The following is an 18,587-nucleotide window of genomic DNA, read 5'->3' as shown; positions in this document are numbered from 1 at the left end:
GATGGAAGAATGAAGACTGGAGACTTCTCTAAATTGTTCCAGAATGTACATAAAGATGGTTTGTGAGATCTAAATATCTCAAAAAAATGTAAGACACTGCAATGCTTTAGAAGTGCTTTCATTGAGCAATTAGCAGATACTGTATTAAAACTTGTTCCCTGCTTGAAATTCTAAATTAATTAGCCCTTTGACATTAACTAATGTCACCGGCATTATTTCATAAGATAACATTTATGATATTCAGACCAAGCCTAGCGTTACTTTTATTCTCTGAACATAGATTGTTTCACTGAAAATTGGACGACGTGTCGATGTAATCATAGTTTCTTGTACGTTGTGTGGTGTTGCAGTAAACCTGATAATACAATAAGCACCACAATGTTGTGGGAATGCCGCCATGCATGTTCACGTTTATTTGAATCCATGGAGATCTCTCTGTCATGTTGTGTCCAAAGCTGAAAGGACTATCAGTTATAATGTCAGGCTATCTACTCCCACTTCCAGAATTCTGGGGGTCATCAGCCCTCCTATCTGGGTTCTCATCCAGCAAGGCTTCCCTTTCTCCTGTCAGAGAACACAGTGCGCTGAACTGCATTGATTTTTGTCTTCCACATGTTTTTCCTTGTTTTCCAGGACCTTCCTTAATGAATTCCCTGCCCTTCTCACTTTATTCCGTCATTGGTCTGGCCTTCACTAATCACAAACAACTCATTTTGATTTGTGAGGCTTTTTTCAAAATAAAAACCATACCTAAATTAGTTTTCTTTCTTTAAAAGCCCTGTTAAAGCTTGTAACACTTATATTCATTAACAAAATAAAACCAGTTTTAATTATCTACCATGTTTCCCAACATAGGGGAAAAAAAGTAGTAAATGGATATGGAAAAAATGCACAGTTGCTGAGCCAGGTGTAGCCATTTTAATACATAATGCACAAATGCCATATTTGGGTGCTGAGTTCCCCATTGATGTTTGAATATTTTCCACTTAGTGATGTCTTGTAATTATTTTAGAACCCCAGAGTATTGAAGATGAAGTAAGAGAACAAATTCAGTCCCTTCTCCACGAAACGGTACATACAGAACATGGTATGGATTAATGTCTATTGTTTTGTCATAAATTATGAAAATGATGTTCACATAAGCTTATTTACATATTGAGATTTAAATGTTATTTATACCTTAGGTTTTTAAAAATCTTATTGCAAGTTATTAGAGAACAGGTATTATTTTTAAGTAGTACTAGACATGTTTTTACCATACTTTACTGTGAGGGAGTTTGTTGCAGGTGTCTGATAAAGAATATGTGTTGATAATTGAGGATAAACAAGCTGAGACCATGGTCCTTCGAAAATAGATTGCAAGAAGAGTGGAGGAAGCAGAACACCAGAAAGCAAGCTTTGTGGTGAGCAAGCTTTGTTCATCACCAAAGTAAAAAAGGAGAGACTTCTAATTACATAGGTCATATCACCAGAGAAGACAAAGCATGCTGTCTACTTAGAGAATATAAAATAAGCTCCCAACTCTTGGATTTAAAAAATATCTCATATATGGGGAGAATTAAACAAGAGTCTCAAAACCAGTGTTTTAGGATTTTATAAGGCTGTTTCTTGAAGCATTCCTTGAGAAAAACAGAGAGCATAACCCCAGAGCAAAGCTCATGAAGGCATTTTGAAGGTACAGAACACAGCAGGACCCTGATACCCTGATGGTTTGATGTGATACAAGGGTAGCCCTAAAGAAGAAAAATAAAATTGGGGTGTCATAAAGACATACAAATAATTCTCTAGCCTTCAGCTAGATTTTGCTGATGACGACTTGGCATGTAGGATCCTGTGTCCTTGTACACCAGCTCCTTTGCAAGTAGGAAGGCCCTTTCACCTGAATGTGTATCTGCCCATATTAGCAAGAGTAGGCTTCTCCTTCCTACAGCTTTTATTTATTTATTTTAATAATCCATAAACGTAAGGAGGTGGATGCAGTCAAAATAGACCAGTGATTTTTATACAGTGCAGGTAGCACAATACAATAGTGGTGAGACACAGGATATTCTTTGGGGCTTACCTAGACGGGCCTCGGAAGAGACTTCATAGAGGAAATAACTGTGTCATCTAGAAGAACGAGGATGGTGTAGAACTTTGCCCGTAAGAAGAGGGCACAGCATGGGTGGAAGCCCAACCAAGAGTCTGAAGGTAGTTCAGAATGGTGGCATGTGGGATGAAGAGGAAGAGGGATGAGAGACACATATCTGTTCTTAATTCTTAACAGCAATTAAAGGTGTTTAGGAGTGTGGTATATTCTACCCACAGCCTGAAATGTGGCGGGTGGGGTGGGGGGATTGGGGGGAGCAGGCAGCAGAGAGCCCAGATGGCGGAGGTTGTGCTGGTGGCCCCAGTGAGTCCAGGTGGCTCATCAGACTCAATTCTGCCAAAGGTTGGAATGAAGGGAAGTGGAAAGAAGCAGCAGGCGTGTGGGCGGGTGGGAGTGGGCAGCTCAGCAGAAGAGGAAACAATCTAGTCTAGCACATGTTCCCTGATACAGCCTTCTTGGACCTATTCTTGCTTTGTAGAGTGTTTATCCCCTTAGACAATCACATTGATGATCCCTGGCTTTAAATGTCATTTATATGCTGGTGACTCCTGAATGTACAGCAACAACCCTGATGACTTATCTAAGCTCCAGGCTTACCCAGGGCCTGCTGGACCCTCCAACAGGACCTTGTGTGTGGCTCAGTCTCAATCTCTGCCTCACCCAGAGCTCTGGCTTCCTCTGCATCTTTTAGGTCTCCAGCTTCCCCCATCCCACCCCAAAGGGCTGTTCCAGCCTTTTACATTTTTCTTAATGTCCATTCCACCCATGCAGTTGCGAAGTTCAAATCCCAGGTGTTTTTCTTGCTCTCTCTTTCCTCTCCCCTTACCTAAGCTTGATACACTGCCCCTGGCACATACCTGCCTCTCCAGTGCCTCAGCTGTGACAGCTGCCTTTTCCTATGGCTGCTGAAGTGCCATCCACTCACACCTGTTTCCAGTCTTGAGTCTCTAAAACCCAAGTTTGGTGTTCCTTGTGGGTTAGGCAGTCATGCCTTGTCTGATCCCAGTCTCTCCTCCTTCTTCCTTTTCCTAGCCCAACTGGCCTTCTCTTTCCCTTGCAATTGCCAAGTTTGTCCCTGCCTCAGAGCCTTTGAACTTGTCACGCGAACTTGTCACGCGTCTGTGGGGATGTGCTGTCTACCCCCACCTCATCTTTACATCTCCTCTGACCTTGCATGGCCGCCTTCCCCTATCATGCACATTTCATTACTGGATTGAAATCTTGCATCTGCCATTTATTAGCTGTGTGGCTTTAGCAAAGTCCTCAATTTCCTCATGTTTTAAAATGGACAATAGTAACTGCCTCACTGGGGTAAGGTACCAGCTGCAGAGGGCTGGTTAATGCCTAGAGTCTAGGAAACTTCCGGATGATCTCATCCCACGAGGCTGTCACTGGCCCAACAGTGGAGATTCACAGACAGTGAGCAGTGCTTGGGTGGTTTCCCTACAGAAATGTCCATCGGTCAGTGATGTCTGGCTGCTAAACTGGCGAATGTAAAACTCATATAAAATGTTCCTGGATTGAACTAGGAGAGAATAGGGAAAGAGGAATATGGTATAAAGATAAAGAGTAGTGAAAGTCTCAACAGGAATTAGATTTGGTGCTTTGTTTACTGAGTAGAAAAAAATGCAAAATGGAAGGAGAGAGGAATATAGCTGGCTGTGATAAGACAGAAACCCCCTCTTCACAGGGTTATTCAAAGAACCAACTGGAAAACTGAAACTACAGATATCATGGAACACACACTCTTTTGTGTGCTCTCTCTCCACACACACAATTATTGTACATACATGCTATGTATCACCAATACATATAAAATATTATGTTTTTTCTTATATACTTTATCATGCACTGTGGCTGTAACCATTTTAGTTTGAGATGTGGCAGCAAAACTAAGCAGATATCTTCTTTCACGATTTAATGGAAATTTGTTCTCACTCTACATCTCAGCCACCTCGGAGTACTGATTTTTTTCAATATCAAAACTTTCACCTTTTTGCATAAGGAAGCACCTATGACTTCTCTTTGAATATCAGAATTGCAGCACTTTGGAGGACATTATTAAGTAAAATAGGGCCGCTTAAGCACAAGCACTGTGACACTCTGTCAGCCCCTCTGATAACGAAGATGGCTGTCAAGTGAGAAATGAGCAGATAACATATATAATATGGTGAACAACAGGGTGATTCATGTTCCAGATGGGATGGAGAGAGATGGCTCAAGATTTCATCATGCTTCTCAGAATAACCCATAATTTAAAACTTACAAATTATTTCCAGAAATTTCCATTTAACATTTACATGCTGTCTTGATTGTGGGTCACTGAAACCACAGAAAATAAAACTGTAGATGAAGAGATTATTAAAAATCATAGCTCCAGAAGTGGGTCTACATAATTTGGTAACATCTAAGAGAATTACTATACTACAGTAAAGGCATAGTAACTCAGAAGGACTTCCCACAATTTTCATGGTAATATTGTTGCTACTATAATAATAATCATAACACCTAAGTACTTATTATGAGCCAACCACATTTCTATGTATTTTCACCTCACAATAATCCTAAGAATATTTATTATTTATATTTTATGGAAGGGAAATTGTAGACATGGAGTTGGTAAGGAATTTGTGCATAGTCATGAGTTAGTATGGAAAAACCTAAATCCAGAGCCAGCCCCTCTAGACTTTGCACTCTTAATCACTGTACTTCATGTAGTCTATCCCAGGTCCCTCAAATTCTTAGAGTATTATTTAGAGGTAGTCTGCTGGGAGCCTTGTCACATTAATATGAGGATAATTTTTAGGCATGATAACAATCAAACTATATTTCAGTGGAATAATATAGTCAACATCCACATGAAAGCAAAACTGCTCAATATATCAGAAGTTAATCACAGTAGAGAAAATAGGCATCTTTGAATATCTAAAGGTTAAGCATAGAACAGTTTAGATTCAGTATAATACAGATATGTGTGTTTATGTAGCATAAATAAGGTGAGTGGCCTTTCTATTTGCAAAGGAGCTTGTATAAGATAGGTTGCTAATTTTTCTTTGCATCAGAACATTAGATAAGTCATTTAAAATTTTTACATGCAATTTTATGTCAGTTCTCAATACAAGTTATTGGTGTGATCTTTTCTCTGATTTGGTGATAATTGAAGAGGCACATACATTAATAATTATGAGTTTATTTATTTATTCATCAAATAAGTATTGAATACTTCTATGACTAAGTATGGTCCCAGGTGCTGGGCATACATAGTGAACAAAACTTAAGAGGTGCTCATTGTTTGTGAGTTTACTTTCTAATGAGACTAACACCTGGCCAGAGTGAGAGAGGAAACACCTTCAGAATGGACAGTGCCAATGATGGCCGAGAGGAAGGATTATGTAGCAGCCTTTCAGAAGGCCTCTGTGCCTAAGCAAGCTGCTGCCTGTGGGCTAGCATATACCTATATTGTTTTGTTTATTACCCTTGTTGAAGGAGAAGACCTGCAACAAGACCAGGATGGACCAGCAGAAGAACTGCCACTGGAGTATGAGAATTTCTTTACAGATGATGCAGATGATACATTTGAGATGCTGGAACCTGAAACACTTCATGAAGGTAGAATACATTTATTTGGTTTCAGAATAAAATATAGTAGATAAATTACAATTGCAATTATTGAATCTTTTCTTGAGCCCCTTTGAAGCCAATATTAAATGTTTTTCTGTATTTTTTGAAATCAAGTTTAAAACCTCAAGTATAGTGAATTTTTCCCTAAAATAAATAGATATCCTGGTTTTGATTCAAAGCCCTTTTAAAGAAAATTCAGAATATATAATTTTTTTATAAAAGTAGGTGAGATACCTCAGCAAACTACTATTACGGTATTCTCCTGCCAAGAGTGCTATTTGTTACTTGGCAAACAACTGTTGAAGTACTTGACTTGATCACCCATCACAGGCTCTTGATCTAACACTAACCCTAATGACCGTGGGTAGAACACTGTTCTTAGTTTCTGGACCGGATGTCTGTAGGCCTTTTTCTGCAAAAAGCCAAGTAGTAAATATTTTAGGCTTTATGGAACCTCAGCCTCTGTTACAATATTCAGCTTTGCTCTCAGAGTGCAAAACTATACCCATGCTTCTTGTTTAGAGGAGGAGATACAGTCGCAAAGAAATAGTGATGTAAGTGTCCAAACAAACTCAAAGAATTATCCTGCATAATTTTTTTTTTGTGTGTGAAAGATTCAAACGCAAATATTTTTGAACATATATGTGATTTTGGATGTACGATATGTTGAATATAGTTGATAATAGAAGAGCTTTAGCACCTTTGACCTTTAGTGATTACTATGTCATGATGTCTATGGAAAAGTGTTTCTAATTTTTGAGTAGAGATGCTGATAAAAATGAACTCCAGTTTCTATGGTGTCACTCCTTCCCTCCCATCTTTGGCCCCCATGGCTCTGCAAGATTGATGACTGTTTAGAATTTTGTATCTAGGTGCTGCTTATGCAACACATTTCAGTTAAGATGCTCAAATAACCAGGAACAAGAGGAATTTGGTGTCTCTAAGTTTAGGAGGTATAGAGAGAGGTAGAAAGAAATACTTCTATGAAGTTTATAAGTTCTAGAGACCTTATTTACTGATATAATCTTTAGTTGACATAGAGATTCAATTTGAACTTTAAAAGTTTCAACTTGACTACAGTCTTTAGAAGTTAAAAATATTTACATTTTGTATATCTGTTTTATATAATGAGCAATGAGCAATGGTCACAAGCTCGTTGAGGATCAGATTTTCTGATTAGCTTCCTGGACACATAAAGTTCCCTTCATTCTCCATTTGTAGACTGTGTATTTTTGCTCTAAAAAAAAATAGTAGGACAGGTGTAGGAGATGGAACCCCACAGTGAAATGTGAAATGGAGAGAAATTAGCACATTTCCTGCGTTCAGCCTTTGTCAGTCTTTCACCTTGTATTTATTAATCACCTGATTACAGTGTTTGTCAACTTTGTGGAGATGTTGAGTGGATCAAATAGAACACATGAGACACTTGAGAGTGCAGTTCAGGGGATAAAGTGTTACATAGATACTTAATTGATATTTCCATATTTTATGTTATTTTCTTTAAATCAATAGTAAGTCTAAATTCAGAATATACATCAACAGTATGATACATACCATTTTATGAAAGTAGTAATATCAACTTTTTTCAATTTAATGTTTTTTTCAGTGGCTGAGGATAGTTACCTTGTGGAAGAGCCAGGTAGGTTTTAACTTAATATTATGCTTTCTTAATTAGAATAAATCTTTAATAGAACATCATGATATTATTTATTATTTATTAATGATTTTGAAAGCATTTAATATATCACATGATAGGATTCATACTATTGTTATTCTTTTGCTTTGTAGTATAGGTACACCTTTGTGAGTTTAGTTTCTATTTTGACGTTTATTTCCCATGATAAACAGATCACTCTTTGTAAGCTTGAGTACCATGTGGTATTTTTGACTAGCATTTGTGGTCTATATACACTATGTCATTTATATACACTAGACCTGTGTTCCAAGGTGGAAGAAACCCACATAGAATACCTGGACTTGAAGCCCAGGTGAGGGCTGGGTGGCGTGGCACTTGCTTAGGCTTCTTTGAGGCAGATTCTTCTACATGGGCAGGAGGAAGACTCACTGGTACTACTCTCTTGGGCTCTCTGCCTCTGTTTGCTTTTATTTACTGTTGTTAAGTCTACATATGCTAAATGAGAGTCTAGCTCTGCTCTTTTGTAGTTAGATTATAAACTCGTTGATGCTGGAAACTGTCTTGTTCAGTTTTGCATGTGACCTTAAGCACTGAGGGTTCCAAGAGTGAACATGGCTGATCATTGTTCTGATTTAGTTTTGTATTTCTATTATTACCAGGAATTATGCTTTTTCTAGTTTGGAGTATCGTGAAAAATCTGTGATGTTTTAATTTCCTAATTATTTCCTAATTTATAGTTTTACAGGATCATCATCAGGATATAGAAGAGGTGATATATGACCAGGAAAACCCAGGTTTGTAATATGAAAATCTTGGATAAGTGCTTCTGTTTGAGGCACTGGCCAATGTCATTTAACACAGTGTGCATGATTCACTCTGATTCAACAGAGATTTCTTCATAATAACTTTCAATCATTTTTGATTCTCCAGATATTTACAGAAACTTCTAAATAAAGTTCAGTATTTACCTGGGGAAATAAAGATAAAGGAGATATGTTTTCAAACCTTCTTTAGGAGTCTGGTCTATTAGAAGGAATAGAATTGAATTATGGTATAGTAGATCCAGACTGGTTGCAGATCCTAGTTCCCATTTTTGCAGCTTACACAGTAAATTATGGAACTTTGTTCAACTTAAATTTTATTACATTATAATAATAGCATCTATTTTACAAGGTTGTGTAGATCAGAATTGATTTGAATCTTTTAGAATGGTGTCAGGTAATGCAAGTGTTTGGTGTTTTCACGTTTGGCAGAGGAACATATTTTTTTCTTTTAGATTCCAGTGAACCAGTTGTAGAAGATGAAAGATTGCACCAGGAAGCAGGTATTAGATGAACAGTTTCATTCAATTTTGAATGTTAATTTTAGTTGCAGTACTTTGTCTGTTTACATGGTAATTTTTCTTTCAAAAAGTCAAGAAGCAATTTTTAACATGACTTTTTGTCTTGTAGTGAAATCAGTATATTAAAATAATGTCAGAATCTGGGGATGTAGTCCAGTGCCTAGCATGTGTAAGGCTCTGAGTTTGATCCCCAGCATCACAAAAAACCAAACAACAAACAAACAAAAACAAAGATGTTTGTATTTCCCTTCATATACCAACAATGAATGGGTCTATAACAAACAGGATGTTAAATTCTAATGGCTAATTTTATTTATCTTGTGCTGAGGAATTTTTACGGGAATACTTGCTCTTTGCTTTAGTTGCATCTGAACAGAGGCATTTATTACTGACTACTCAAACATCAATGTTTAAAGGAATAGAAATTTGTGTTTAAAATTAATTTCTTTTTTTAGTGAAGCAGTTTTAAGGACTCATGTAATTTTTTTTTTTAATTCTCTTTCCTTTGCAGATGACGTAACATACCAAGACTATGATAAACAAGGTTTGGAAATGCTTCTTAAACCTTAAGGCACCTACTTGTTTTAATCCCATAGTTTGACTGTAAAATATGCAGGTTTGTGTTAGTAAACATCAAGACATAGAAATGAATAGTTTTTCTCAAAAATTCACCTAGTGAGATTATTTAACTGTTCCAATAGTTCTGCCATCGCCTAAGGAATTTCTTAAACTTTTTACAAGTTGTTTTGGGGCAGTTACAAATTACTTTAAAAATGTATCTCATTACTTTATAGTCATACCTTTTGACTAATATATGCATGGATAACTGCTTTAGTTAGAGTTTACTGTGTTTGCTTCTATAAATTAATCCCATTCTCAGAGGTTACTGATTTCCCACGTTGGGGAAGGTTAAAAGGAATTGGATTCCAAGCTCAATGCAATGGCAACATGGAGAAAGGAATTCTAGAAAATTTGCAGCCTAAGTAGTATCTAATTCAGATCCTGGTGACTGTAGCAGCTCCTGTCTTTGAGCATTTTATGCATTATTTTACTGAATTCCATGAAGTGCCTCGTATTTTCCCTGCTTCCCAAATGAGAGAAATAAGCTTTTGAGGAAGGTAATAACTTCAATGATTTGAATTCAACTCATATCTGAGTTCCATCTGCCAATCAAGGGGGGCCAAAGAATGAATTTCTTGAAGGGGTGTGTTCAATGTTGTCTTGTCCCTCCGAGAGCTGAACATGTGCCTATGGTCTAGTAAGATAGTGGCCTCATGGGCAACTTGTCACTAGACAGATTGGGCAGGGATGATAGTAGTATAAACCAGCATGTGAAGGTAGAGGGGAAGACAAAAAAATTTTTCTAAGGTAAAATGAACAGGGCTTGATATTGTAGGTGTAGACTCATTCCCTCTTCTGGCTTGATGCCAGGTGGTCCTTTTTTTAAAAATTTAAATTAAGATAAGACCAGCTGGAAGGCAGGAACCAGGGCTCTAGGCCCTGAGTTCATTCCTTATGAGTTGGTGGTGATTTGCCATTACACATCTGGGAATCATCAGTATCATCATAATTGGAACCAAACTCTGTGCCCTTCATGAAGGAGGATAGAGGGGGATCAGAGGTGGCTCTATGGCTGGACTTTGAAGAAAGCCACATTTAATATCTACAGAAAAGGGATGGAGTGATCAAGAAAGACTGAGAAAGAAATAAGACATTAAATAGAGTCTGATCTCACTGAAATCTAGGTGCCAAGTATCGCTTCAGTGATCTCATGGGCAAAACTGGAAGGTGTCCAGCAGATTTAATGAGGTGCTCACTGGCCGTCTCAGCAGGAGCCTTTTCAGGATTGTGGTCAGGACCAAAAGATAGGTGGGAATGGGCTCAGGAGGGCAAATGAGGAGAGAGACTTCAAACACAAATGGCTCCTCAAAGAAATTAGATTATGAAATGGAAAAAAGAGAGTAAAGGGAAGCAGGCCCAAGAAAAGGTTGTTTTTTAAGATCTGTAGAAGTTTGAGCATATTTAAATGCTATCTCTGCTCCGGGTGACAATGAGCACACATTTCCTTGTCCCTTTCATCTTTCAAACGCCCCCAAAGGACAAAGTGATTGTACCGGAATACTGACAATAGGTCTAAAAGATAATACATTTTCAAAAAATGGTTCTTTATTAAATAAATACAAAAGAATAAATCTGTGACCATTCTGGGGGAAATAAGATTGTTTGCTCTTCCTATACCAGAAAATCGGAGACCTTTTGGAAGATCAGGTTGACTGAGAAAGCTGCCAGCTTCCAGGCACGCATAGGGCACAGGGCTGTGCAGGAATAGCCTGCTTTGCAATAAAGTTCTAAGCCCAGTGACAACCCTTAAGAGAAGGAATGGGCAGCAGCCACTTGTTATAGGGTGGGTGGAGGAAGGACCTGCCTGCCAGTCAGTGCCTTCTAAAAGGCCGACAGAGGGTGTTTGCCTCCAGGTTAAATGTCTGGGAATTACTGAATATTTTTTTAATTATTAATTAAACAAAGTGGGGAATGTACCTAAAGGTGATGTGCAGCGAAGAGCTTTAGCTCTCTTAAACCTTCATCATAGACAGGAAGACAGTTTTCAAAAGAAAATTCAGTGCCACTAGGGAAGAAGTGAATTACTGAATTCTGGTGACAAGTGATTGAGGGAGGACCTTGTCTTTTCCCCCTGTATAAGAAGGGAGCCTATGGAATTGCTATGTCCCATGGCTAAACAGTGTCTGACCTGGAATTTAATCCAGACCTGTTTCACTTCAGTTGATCAAACTCCTTCCCACGCTGCTCTGTAATCTGTGTTCAAAGACAAAGGTGGATTCCTGGGAGCACAATGTCCATTTTTGTTATGAAGAAAATGATGCAATACTAAAGGATTATTTTTTCTTTTTATTTTATAGAATACGACGAGCCTTCGGAAAATGATGCAATAGAAATTTCAGGTAAGTTTTTGTCTGTAAACAGACGTTACTTACCAATCAAATCCCCCTTCCATGTGTTAAACTTTTGTAATTTGTGAAACAAAGAATAGGTACAATAATACAAAACATTTTCCAGGCATTAAGAAAATAATTGCTACATGTCTGTGGTGGAATTGATTACAGAATGAACCACAGATAAAAAAAAAAAATCCAAGGATGCATAAATTCCTTGTAGAAAATGTCATAGTATTTCTTTGTGGCCTGTGCACAACCCTCTGTGTACTTTACATCACTGTTATTTACAATCTTAAAACAATGTAAGTGCTATGTCAATAGTTATTATGTTGTATTGTTTAAAGCATAATGAAAAGAAAAATCTCTATACACATTCAGTGCACATGTAGTTTCTATTTGAGGGGGGTTGTTTGTTTACTTGTTTGTTTTGTTTACTTGTTTTTTTCTTAGTTGCTTGTTCTGTTTTTTTGTGTTTTCATTTTTTTGTCGGTGAGATGCATGCATGTGGAACCCATGGATACTTATTTATTCCATTTTGATGATTCAAATTTTATGTTAGTGATAATATTAGCCTACTTAATGTACTCTTTGAATATAATTTAGAAATTAAAGTTGATATTCTAATATAAATAAACCCATAAGTCTCTCCATAAGAAGAGGCAGTCTAAAAAGGAAAGTAAAGCTTAGATATCCAAGGGGATATTAGTTACTTCAGAGATTTGAGTGGAGATGAGTTGGTATAAGGTATGTTTTCCTCTTTTATTCAGATAATGTTGTAGAAGAGTCAAACACAATTCCAGAAGGTAAGTTAATTTTATTTTACTTTCCATATTAAATATATGTTCATTTATTCAGCAAGTATTTATTGAGCACTTCTCTTTGCTTCTGTATAATGCTCAGGAGCTGGAAATGTGGGAGTGAATGAGATAGAATCCCTCTTCTCATGGGAGCTGGCATTATAGTGAGCATACAGTTGGTAAATTAAGATTGTGGGAAGTGAAATGATGGTGTTAAAAATCAAATTACCATGGGAATAGCCTAGGAGGTTGCAGAGGGCTACCTGAATAGAAGTTGGTATGGCCCTTAAGAGAAGGTGACCTGGTGAGAAAGGGTTAGTCCTGGGCAGAGAGGGGTTAAAAGTTGAGTCTTTTATGTGATAATTCATCTGAAGGGAGGGAACCTTTTGGGGGGAAAGTAAAAAAAAAAAATTCTGAAAATTAAAAATAGTTGCACACACTATATTAAACCCTGGTACTTCAGTACAACTTAGATTTACATAGTTCTTTTTTAAAATTTATATATGACAGTGGAATGCATCACACTTCTTATTACACATATAGAGCACAATTTTTCATATCTCTGGTGGTATACATAGTATATTTAAACCAATTCGTGCCTTCATACCTGTACTTTGGATAATAATGATCATCACATCCCACAATCATTAATAACCCCATTGCCCCCTCCCTTCCCCTCCAACCCCTCTGCCCTATCTAGAGTTCCTCTATTCCTCCCATGCTCCCTCTCCCTATTCCACTATGAATCAGCCTCCTTATATCAGAGAAAACATTTGGCATTTGGTTTTTTGGGATTGGCTAACTTCACTTAGCATTATTTTCTCTAACTCTATCCATTTACCTGCAAATGCCACGATTTTATTCTCTTTTATTGCTGAGTAATATTCCATTGTGTATATCTGCCACATTTAAAAAAAATCTATTCATCTATTGAAGGGCATCTAGGTTGGTTCCACAGTTCAGCTATTGTGAATTGTGCTGCTATAAACATTGATGTGGCTGTGTCCCTGTAGTATGCTGTTTTTAAGTCCTTTGGGTATATAAACCGAGGAGAGGGATAGCTGGGTCAAATGGTAGTTAGTTCTTAACGGTTCACAAAATACTTCCACACACATTATTTCAGTTGCTTCTCACTATAGACAGTGAGGAGGAGACAGAGCAAAGACCTCTGTGTTTATTTTATAAACAGCAAGCTGAAACTGGAGTGAGGTCAGGCGAGATCAAGCTAGTCCCTTGTTCCAGGGGTGGAAGTGTCTGAATCAGAGTTCCATGCCTGGATCCTGAAGCTGACTGTGGGGGTGCACGAGCTTTCATAGCAGCAGGCTGGCTGCCACAGGGAGCATAAAACAGAATATTGCTCATAAAATTACTCTGAGAATTCATTTTTGAGCAGCTAATTTTCAGATTAAATGTTACTGTTTTTTTCTTTTTTCGGCTATGTTGAGAGTGGAACCCAGGGCCTCATGCGCGCTATCACTGAGCTCTCCTGATTTAGAGCTTTGTAGAGCTTGGTTTTGCAGACTGGATGATCGTACAATCAATAGAAATGGGAGGGATAGTTGTGGAGGGAATGGGGGAAACCATGTTTTCCCTCCCTGTCTACTTAGCTGTGGGAGAGACCCCTGCATGGGAGCTATGGGCCCACTATCTACAGTGGGATTCATCTCTGTGTAGCAGGGCTAAACTGAGTTGAGGTTTTTCTCCCATTACTCAGTTCTCTGGGAAGAATATTAATGTTTTGAAGAATGTCTCTAAGTCTTTATTTTGATTCAGTGAGAGTAAGCAAAATGGAAACCCCAGCCTGGCACGGTGGTGCATGCCTAAAATCCCAGCTGCTTGGGAGGTGACACAGGAGAATCCCAAGTTCAAAGCTAGCCTCTGAAATTTATCCAGCCCCTAAGCACCTCAGGGAGACCCTGTCTGTAAATAAAAAGGGTTGGGGAGGAATGTGGGCTCCATAGTTAAGTGCTCCCTGGTTCAATTCTTGGTGCTAAAAAAAAAATTAAAAAAAAATAAAAAGAAGAAGAAGAAGGAAGGGAGGGAGGGAGGAAGAGAAAAGAAAATCCCCATGAAATGTTTATCCAATGTTCCCCACATATATTTTATAAAAAATAACTCACTTTACCATGTGCAATTTGACCCCATCTTGTTTTGACCAGAAATACAGTCTTTTCCTAAGTTTTTCAGACAATTTGAGAAGCTGATAGACTGTGAAGGGCTTTTCCTCTATTGGACTGTGGGGCTCTGGACTATGCACCTGCCGTCTACCTGCAGATTCTGTGCTGGCCCCTGTAGCACCTGACTACACTGAGAGTAGCTCATCCTCTTCACATACTCACTGGCCTCCCCTTCACCCTTGTCTTTCCTTGGCCTTGGCTGCTTGCATCAGGAGACACTTGGATTCCCAAACCAGAAACATGGAAGCCATCATTGAGGCCTCTTCTCCCTCTGTCTCTACTTAATTCCAAGTCCTGCTAATGGACTCCTTCAAAGCTCCTCCCACCCATTCTTTTCTCTGTAGCTCTTGTACTGTTGATCTGGTTTGGCCCTTATCCTCGTAGTTAATAGCAGCAGCTTTCTGATTGGTGGTCTTGACTCTGCTTGCCCCCTTCAGATCCATCTTTCACATGCCCTTAGGATGGTGTGTGGAAATGTTCTTTCTGCATCAGGCCTGACTTTAAAACTTTCTGTCAATAAGGTTGTTTTCAGTTGTAGATAATAGAAACAAAGCTCAGATTGGCTTAAGCAATAAATAGGTAGGGATAGTTAGATAAACAGGCAGGGATAGTTAGTCAGGACTTTACAGGGCCTAGTGAGGAATTTGGATTATAGTCTAGCTACAGTTAGAACATTTTTAAATACTTTAAAAAGTTATAGTATAACCTGATTTATGTTTTAAAGCATTACTTTCCCTCCTATCTAGCTAGAGATTGGGTTGGATGGAGCAAGAATGGATATGGGGACTACCCTGTTAGAAAATTATTGAACATTAATCCAGGGAAGCGACTGTAGTGGCCCAGAGTAAGATCAGGACTTTGGGAATGGAGGGGAGAGAGTGGAACTTGTGATATGTTTTATAATTACAACTGGTAGACTTTTCTGATGGTAGTAAAGCAAAGAAATAAAGCGGGGAGGGTTTAGTTTGGTTTGAGTAACTATTGGATGATGGGGCCATTTGTTAGGGAGAAAACTAGAGTGCTAAAGTAAACTGGTTTAGGTGAGCAAATAGAAGGCTCCACATTGAGCATTTTAACTTTGAAAGTTATGTGAGAGATCCCAGTAGAGTTATCAAGCAGGGAGTTTAATATACCATCCGGAACTAGTTGTGCAAGGTCTTGAGATGGATATGAGCATTTGGAAGCCATTATCAGGAAGATGGTGTTAAGTCCATGGAAACCAGTGAGGTCATTTTGCAGGTGAATGCAGCAAGTATAGAGAGGCCATTGCAAGACTGAGGTCTAGGGGACTCCAACATTGTGCAGTTGGGTGGAGAATGAACAGCCAGTGAGTAAGGAGGAAAGTGTGTCAGAAGGAAAAGGGAATATGTTCCATGCTGTCAGGTGATCCCGAAATCTCAGGACTAGAAAGTCTTTTACGTTTGGAAACATGGAGGTTATTGGATTAAGGGGTGGAAGTGAAAGCCATGGTAAATGAAATGGGTTCAAAAATTCCAAGGGTAAGAAATAGTAGGCTACATAAATTAAATAGGTAACTCTTTCTTTCAACTATTTCATGTTTAAGATAATAAATCAAAATCTATACCAAAATAAATCATACACCAATAAAAAAGTATAGATGAATTTGTTGAATTTGTATGTTTTTCAAAATATAATTAGATGAAATGTTAATTTAACTTGGAACAATAATAAGACTTTCTTTGTTAACGTTGGTGATAATAATAACAAAGGAAGTGAGTAATACCTTAACAGTGGTTAATAGGCTTAGCCTTGACTATTTTTTTGTTTCTTTTTATGTAAAATGATTCCAAATATTCTCCTTGAAACCTGTGTCATTTTTATTATTAGAAGCAAGGTAAGAAGTGAAATGATTTAAAAAGCTGTGCAAATGTTATGAGTTTTAAAAAATACTATTCAAAAATACCTCCTTTTGACCAAAGCGTGTTGCAGTTCTTAAGGACCAAAAGAAAACCTGATACCATCTTACCTCTAGATTAAGATCTGTTAAATGGGTTGTAAAGCTTAAAGGTAATATGTGATATAATTTAATAGAACAGTGCATCTCTGTATATTGGGTAGTGATGCCTGCAGTCTCTTTAAGTGTAATTGGATTGACATGAGATAAGATGTTGAAAGTTCACTTCCACCTTTCTGACTAGTGTTAGAATGTATTATCTTGTGGGCTTGAAGTTTAGCTCAGTAGTAGAGCATGTGGGTACACAAGTTCCTAAGTACAGACACCATCATACACAAAAAAAATGTTAAAGATTATTTTTCAAAAATAAATCATTAAAGATACTGTTTAATTTGAAGATTCTATTTCAATTCAATTTCTATATACTGTTTAATTAATGTTAAAACTAGGGCTATTTTCAAGAGATGGAGCTGGGATTTAGCTTAGTGGTAGACCTTATGTTGATTAGCATGCACAAGGCCTAGGTTCAATTCCCTGCACCCCTGCTCCCCTAAATACTTTCCAATAAAAAAACTTCTCTAAAGAAGACACAATATTCGTTGAATGTCATTCCTCAGCTCTCTTATGTCTAATGCACAGTTTTGAAAACTTAAATTTTAGTCCATATCTCCTGCACCAGACAACAGAATTTTGTGTGTCAGACTGATAATATTGTGAAGTCTGTTGTGTAGAATAGCTGAGAAACACCCAATATTCAGTGTTCTACTCACTGGTAATCAATCTCTGTGTGTGTGTGTGTGTGTGTGTGTGTGTGTGTGTGTGTGTTTGTGTGTGTATTAGAGAGAGAGGTTATAAAAGCAATGTTTTTATGATAATTGCAGTTGAATATTTTAAAAAGTGTAAAAATAATCACCATTACTTCAGTACTACCAATCTGTGTTTTAAACTCTGGTCATCGGCAACTGTAATGGACTGTGACTTTCTTGTTCATTTTTAGAAGTAAGTGTTCCCGCTGCAGAAGAACAGCAGGAAGTACCACCAGGTATGACATTTCATTAGATGTATTTTCCTTTTGGGGGGTTAAATTTAAAAATGCGGTTGATATTAACACTAGCCTTATTAAATAAATATATGAAGGGTAAAATTCCTGAGAAAGAAGGATTGACTCTGTATAAATTAAAAAAACAAAATTCTGTGTTTTGATCAGCTGAACCAAAGTAATGGCAAATGCTCATTTCATTCAGTGTAATATATATATTTGTGCTAGAATTTGAAGAGTTCTTAACGTACTGTATGATTTTGCCATTACACATTGGTGGTAATGTAGAATTTTAGGGTTTTTAAATTATTTTTTTCTTTTTTGATTGTCAGACCATTTGATGGCGGATATAGAATCAAAGTTTCTCAGGATGAAAACTGAATAGTGCATTAACTATGCGATTGCTCAGTTGCTCATTTTGCTCTCTGTTCCCCACCTTTCTTAGAGGCATATCAATGCCCTGTGGCAATGCAGGTGCCCAGGGCTCATCAATACCTTTCCCCCATCTGTCTCTGGTCATTAGTGAATTTAAAGAATGGGAACAACTTTTCAGCCAAGGCCTGTGCTTTGGACTACATTTCAGTACTGACATAAATTATACCTGTAGTCAGAAAATGGCAGGTAGTCTGTTTTCTCAGTGGGAAAAAAATGTTCTACTAGATGAGGATTTTTCATGTCCCACCTCATCCCCAAGTGTGTTTCTTTTCATTTTTGTTTAGTTTTTATGTGTGTGGGTGAGTCATATTTGTTGGTTGAATTTTTACTCATTTTTCATACATGATTCTTAACGAGAATTTTGTAGCAGTGATGTGCATTACCAATGTTGATTTTGGTAGAAATATTGTATCTGCCAAAATTAATTGAATACTGAATTTCAAGAAAAAAAAGTAACCAAAGAATAAAATAGCCAAAGGGTATTTATAGTTAGACTTAAGCTTGTCCTTGCTTATTTTATGAATGGAACATTTTAGGTTTTGATAGTTATCATACTATGCACTGGCATATTTGTAATATGAA

The 18,587-nt window shown here is 37.6% G+C and overlaps 1 protein-coding gene across 4 annotated transcripts in view; it reads left to right on the top strand.

Moving 5' to 3' along the window:
• Asph (aspartate beta-hydroxylase) overlaps positions 1-18,587 on the top strand; it is a 208,533-nt gene that overhangs the window by 67,712 nt on the left and 122,234 nt on the right. For all 4 annotated transcript variants that reach the window (XM_077801167.1, XM_077801166.1, XM_077801168.1 and 1 more), the window contains 9 exons: positions 1,013-1,087; positions 5,576-5,698; positions 7,317-7,349; positions 8,084-8,140; positions 8,623-8,670; positions 9,200-9,232; positions 11,607-11,648; positions 12,410-12,445; positions 17,529-17,573. In XM_077801167.1, the coding sequence (XP_077657293.1) occupies positions 1,013-1,087; positions 5,576-5,698; positions 7,317-7,349; positions 8,084-8,140; positions 8,623-8,670; positions 9,200-9,232; positions 11,607-11,648; positions 12,410-12,445; positions 17,529-17,573 (492 nt within the window). The remainder of the gene's footprint in view (positions 1-1,012; positions 1,088-5,575; positions 5,699-7,316; positions 7,350-8,083; positions 8,141-8,622; positions 8,671-9,199; positions 9,233-11,606; positions 11,649-12,409; positions 12,446-17,528; positions 17,574-18,587) is intronic.

This window comes from Urocitellus parryii, chromosome 7 (assembly GCF_045843805.1).
Source record: "Urocitellus parryii isolate mUroPar1 chromosome 7, mUroPar1.hap1, whole genome shotgun sequence".
Lineage (NCBI taxonomy): Eukaryota > Metazoa > Chordata > Mammalia > Rodentia > Sciuridae > Urocitellus > Urocitellus parryii.
Note: the sequence above shows the minus strand (reverse complement) of the source record. Positions and strands in the feature narration are given on the sequence as shown.